Below are 5595 nucleotides of genomic sequence, written 5' to 3'. Positions count from 1 at the left end.
AGAAGCCCTGGCCCTTCCTTTTCCTGCTAAACTTTAATCGCTCGCTTTAGAGTCAAGTCATGACTGATTTTCTGTCAACAAAGGTAAGCAGCATCTATTTGCCATGTAATGTAGTCTATGTAATTCTACCAGTGATATTATTTCGACTTGATATGCATTAAGAAACATCGGTTTTATTTTAGCCTATACATGCTACTCTGTAAAGGCTCTGTAAATAGTTTGCATGTACAGGGGCGTAAGCGGCTTGGTCCTTTACGCACAGAAAATTACGCAATCTATTGCCATGTAATCTATTCCATATGTGGCACATATTTTAAGAGAGGTCCTTAAAGGCACCATTATAGCAGAAGAAGCTTCTTCCCAGCATGGTACCAGAATCTTTACTTGTGAGGTTTTGAGTTTATTCATTTAGTACCTAATCGGGCAGAGCACGTGACCCTTGATATTACGCTAACCCAGTAAAACACTTTCGATTCCGTTTGAATAGTTTTCATTTTACGCCAAAGATAAAACCGTTCAAAGTTCAGAAATAGTAACACCGCTAAAAAAAAAAAAAAAAAAAAAAAAAAAAAGCTCACTATGTATGATGCACGCAGACCCACATCCGGACAAACAAGTCTGAGTCTCTCACACGAACTGCGTTAAAGTCTGTGTCATGCTCAAGAAAAACGTTGAATTCCACACAGTATGTCTGCACTATTTCAGGCCACGGACAAACTAAACTCACAGCTCAACAGACTGTGCGTATGGCTTTCGAGTGACCCTGAGTACATCCTGGAGCACTGCGGGGATATCCTATCCGTGAATGAATATAAAAAGGTAATAAAGCAAAGCAGTGGTTCAGAGCAGATGAGAGAACTCTTGGAAATAATCATTCAAAAAGGAGAAGACACCTGTCAGAACTTTATTGACACTCTGAGGAAGCACCAAGGACACTTCCCACAACTGAAGCAGTTTTTCGTCACTGAAGCTGAAGGTGTGTGAAAGTCCCGTGTGGTCTGGGCCGAAAATGAGCCTCGGCCTGTGAGATTACCACCAAAGGAAAGCTGAGATTACATTATTCATATATGTCTATTTTATAGTTCCAGGTTCATCCACTCCAAGCATGTTTGCTGATGGTAGCAGTGTTGTGTCCTGCAGAGAAATTACAAACACAACTGCAAAAAACATTTCAATTAACATTCAAACAGTAAGCCAGCCGGCAGACAGCAGTTTGTCTGGTAAGAGGTTTTTTTTTATATTTTTTTCTATGTGGAATCATATAAGGGAAACCATTAAATGCACTCATTAACACTTTATATTAGGTACACCTTTTCAACTGCTTGTCAATACAAACATCTACTCAGCCAGTCACATGGCAGCATCTCAGTGCATTAAGGCAAGTAGACATGTTCAAGACAAGCTGCTGAAGCTCAAACCAAGCATCAGGATAGGGAATAAAAACGATTTGAGTGAATTTGAAGTTAATTTGGTTTGGTAGTAGTTCATTATTATACAAGCAGTGAAACAGCTATTTTGCTGTATTTCAGTTGAGTCAGTAGCTATTTTCAAACATATTTCAAGTTTGTTTTCAGTTTGAGTCTTTTTATACAGATTTTATTACAACAAGCTGGAAATAAATTTTTTCTTCTTATTTTTTCTGCTTCTTACAGGAAATATTAAACCCCAAGCAGATCTCACTGCAAGTGGCGGCGGTGTTATATGTGCTGATAAAATATCAGGTGTCCATGTTGATGAGTGTATAAATTTCTCAGTGAGTGTGAATGCACCACAAGAAAACACAGGTAATATTTTGACCTTAAATGTGTAATTATTGTTGTTGCTTTTTGTTAGTCTGTAATTCATAAATCAAATTATGCAAGATTAAAAAAAGACTTTTGGAAAGTAAGTAATTCCTGATGGTTTTTCTCAGGTATGGTAGAGGACACACAGCCACCTCCTGAGGTACAGTACAAGAATAGTGTTACTGGCAAGAACACACATAGAGGTGTTCACTGACACAAGATGGTATTGATGGTTTTGGGATAAGTCAGTTGAAGTTAAAGTTATGCTTCCTACACAAACAGGGGAAAAAACGGATATCCTACAGTTTTAGTAAATATTGCACATAGTAGGTCTTACCTCAAATGAACAATTGTAATATTTTCTTAGTTGGCCAATGATCTGGCACACAATCACTTATGAGGTCAAAGTGTATTTTTTGTTTTTAGAATTTGTTACCTTATGCAGCTCTTTCTCCTAAATGTGCCACGGTACTGGCATGGTTATAGGGCATGGTTTATTCTTCCTGAGAAGACTGATTTGCCCTCCTCAGTGTATCATTGTAAACATAATAAAAATTTGAATGTTCATTTTTGTCATTTCATTCTAAAAGGTAAATTCGACCAATATAACATGTAAAGTGAAACATTTCAAGCTTTTTGTGATAATTTTAGGTCAAAGCTCATTAAGAATCCCAAATTAGAGCGTCTCAAATGATTAGAATATTGTCTAAAGTCAGTCAAAAAAGGATTTCTTACAAAAGAGTGCATTTATCCACTCGGTACATGGTTGGAGCTGCTTCAAAATAAGTGGCTCAGTGCAGGGTGACATTTAGCTCAGCTGAGTGTTCCCAAAGCCTGGTAGTGACCTTCGCAGTTCTCTGTTGATTTGGGTGTTTCTCAACTTCCGTTTGGTGTCATCCCAAAGATGAGGTGCAGGTGTGGCGAGTTGGCTGGCCAGTCGAGCACAATAGTATCACGGTTGGCAAGTCATTTAATAAGAGTTGTGGCACTGTGGTCAGGTGCCAAGTCCTGCTGAAAAAGGAAATTGTCATTTCCATTAAGCTTGTCAGCAGGTGGAAGTATGCTCTAAAATCTCCTGGGAGAGGACTGTTTTGACTTTTGATTTAACACAACAACATGGTGGAACATCTTCTGTATTCAGCAAGTGAATATATAGAGCTTTTCATAAATTTTATAAATAACATTTCCATAATAAAAATAGTGAAAACAGTTAATCACACAGGTGAATTTGTTTTTTCTGGACTGAAGTTTTGTGAATTAAGCCTCCTCACTTGGACTTTTCAGTCTTTCAGTATTTTGCTGGAAAAATATTTTCCTTTAAATGTAATTAATAATGTAGTTTGGCATGGATAAAAGAGGAATACATGGCACCAGTGAAAAAAAGAAAAAAAAAATCAAGAATTTATACAAATGCCTAGAAAAAAAGAATACATTTACTTCAGACTAATCAACAACACGCTGTCATCTTTTTCAGGGTCCTGCTGTGAGAAAGATCAAGGAGCACAAGGTGGAACTCATTAACTGCCTGATGGGGGATGTCTTCATTCTGCAGTGTGTGCATGCCAAAGGAATCCTCTCTCCCAGACAATATGGAAATCTGAAGCACTCCTCTAACCCAGAACAAACTGTTACCAACCTGATAGATCTTCTGATGAGTAAAGGTGAAGAGACCTGCAATCAGTTTCTCCAGATTCTTAAAGATCCTGACGTTGATGCAACGTATCCACAACTGAAAAACATTATAAAGTAACTGAGATCAGATCATATGTAATTTTTTTTTAGCTAGGATGAAATTAAATAATAGTAAAGGGAATTTAATTTTTTGAGCAGTGTATATACACACTTGCACATTCCCACAATTTTGATGTAACTGTGTGAGATATACCCTTCTGCTTTTCAAAACAGGGCACTGAAGTAAAGACTATCCTCAGATTTTCATACTAAATCTTAAGGAATAAAAAATGAAGCATGTGAAATGATTTTGTCTTGATAGTTTGTATATGATACACTGAGATTGGTTGTATACGTGTTATAGCTATGTATGGGCACCAGGTGACAGCATGAAATATGTTTATATTGTTAGTAGAGTTTTAACTACTACTGAAGAGAACACAGATGTTACAGCACACATGAAGTTTCACAAAAGTGGAGTGTTTAATGGAATAAAATGAAACTACTTCTAACGCTGCTTTTTAAACATTTTTCTTTCAGTAATAATAAAACTATGTTGCTGTAGTTTCAGTACATAGCATTTCAAACCATTTAGAAGTATCCTACTAATATCCAGGTTTTCCATTAATAATTGCTGAGCTCTAATTTAATAGCAGAATACATGTTGGTTATTCTGACCCCGTTGAAACAGCAATCCATCACTACAAGTTTTCCCCTCTTGTGTAATGTTGTATTCTGCTATAGTGGAGACTCTTCATAATCTACCCCAGGGCCTCCTCCCAGTAGGACATGCACGGCGAGAACACTTTACCCAGGAAGCTCAACTGGTTCCTTTCGATGTTGAAGTCATTTTAAGCAATCTTAAGGGGTTTAATATGAGTGTCCAGGGTCTCTACTCATAGACTTCTTCTACTGCCACTCATATTTTGATGCTGTCCTTTAATATTTTTGAGCAGTGAACATCAAAGTCGGTAGCCTGTCAATAAGGGCAGAAATTTATTACAAAAGATCAAATTAATCTGATTAAAGTGAATGGAAGATTGTGTCACTTCAAAATAATTCTTCTGATGAGTTAAAATTGTTTTACAATGAATTATATATAAGTAAACTAATGTTTTAAAATGCATATTATAGCAAAAACTGTTCTGTACAATGCAGTCAAATATCAAATATGCTTATATGGTGAAAGCTGTTTTTAAAATTCCAGGACAAAGACTTTTTCCATTGAGTTTCTGGGTCACTTGTACTGTACTGTCAAAAACACTTATTTACATTGTTTGTAACTGAGATGTATTTTATGTTTTTATGATACAAACCATTGTTCTATATTGTTCTATATTTAAATCATACACCAGGTACAACATTACGACCACCTGCCTAATACTGTGTTGGTCCCTATTTTGCTGCCAAACACAACTGACACAATTCGTGAAGCTGAACTTAATAAATTGTGTAAATAATCAGTATTTATTCAGATTTGGAAGTACACATTTGTTGAAGCGCGTGCTTGTGAGTCCTCAAAAGTTACACACAAATTACTGCACACATTTATAAGTCTTAGTTCATGCTTGCAGATTTGTCTGTACCCATTTGTAACCCTTCTGAGGCAACTTTCTCTCCATACTCCATTACAACTTGGGCCTTGTTACACTCACATAAATCCTTACACCTGCACATTTGTCACCATGACAGGTGCTTCCAAGTTACTTTTGTTTCTTTTGTAGGTTTAACTGTACACCAGAGAACACTTGCAAGGAGAAGCTTTTGCATCTCTCCTGTGTTTTTGTGCCATCATGAAGTTTAGTTGCTGCTGTGTAAATTCTCCTTTTGCTTGGTTTACATTTTTCTGATATTTATTACTACTCAAAGTGTTTTTCTTAACCTCTTTCCTCACTGATGTCCAATCACGCCTTTTTGGATTTTAAACTCACTAAAAGATCTCCTCAGAGCAGCATTTCCCGATGCTGCAGTGTGAAGGCGTTGCCTACAAAGAGCATCAGGTAGAATATGGCTTTTCCAACTTGGTAGAATTATAGCCTGTAATCATGTGTGAAATATGAAAAATAAAATGTAGATGTAAATGCAATTCTAAATAAAAGGTCTATGGATGTTATTTGTTTACAGTTTTGGAGGTTTTAGA

At 36.6% G+C, this 5595-nt stretch overlaps 1 protein-coding gene across 1 annotated transcript; it reads left to right on the top strand.

The window, feature by feature from the left end:
* LOC102212153 (uncharacterized) lies at positions 1–3966 on the top strand. The gene is made up of 6 exons (XM_005736871.1): positions 1–83; positions 706–976; positions 1083–1220; positions 1653–1784; positions 1913–1944; positions 3259–3966. The coding sequence occupies exons 1-6, from the start codon at positions 60–62 to the stop codon at positions 3532–3534; spliced, it is 873 nt and encodes a 290-aa protein (XP_005736928.1). The 5' UTR covers positions 1–59; the 3' UTR covers positions 3535–3966.
* Positions 3967–5595: the final 1629 nt, after the last annotated feature.

This window comes from Pundamilia nyererei, unplaced genomic scaffold (assembly GCF_000239375.1).
Source record: "Pundamilia nyererei isolate P.nyererei 1_Seehausen unplaced genomic scaffold, PunNye1.0 scaffold00071, whole genome shotgun sequence".
Lineage (NCBI taxonomy): Eukaryota > Metazoa > Chordata > Actinopteri > Cichliformes > Cichlidae > Pundamilia > Pundamilia nyererei.
The sequence above is the reverse complement of the archived record's forward strand: the minus strand, read 5'-3'. Positions and strand labels throughout refer to the sequence as shown.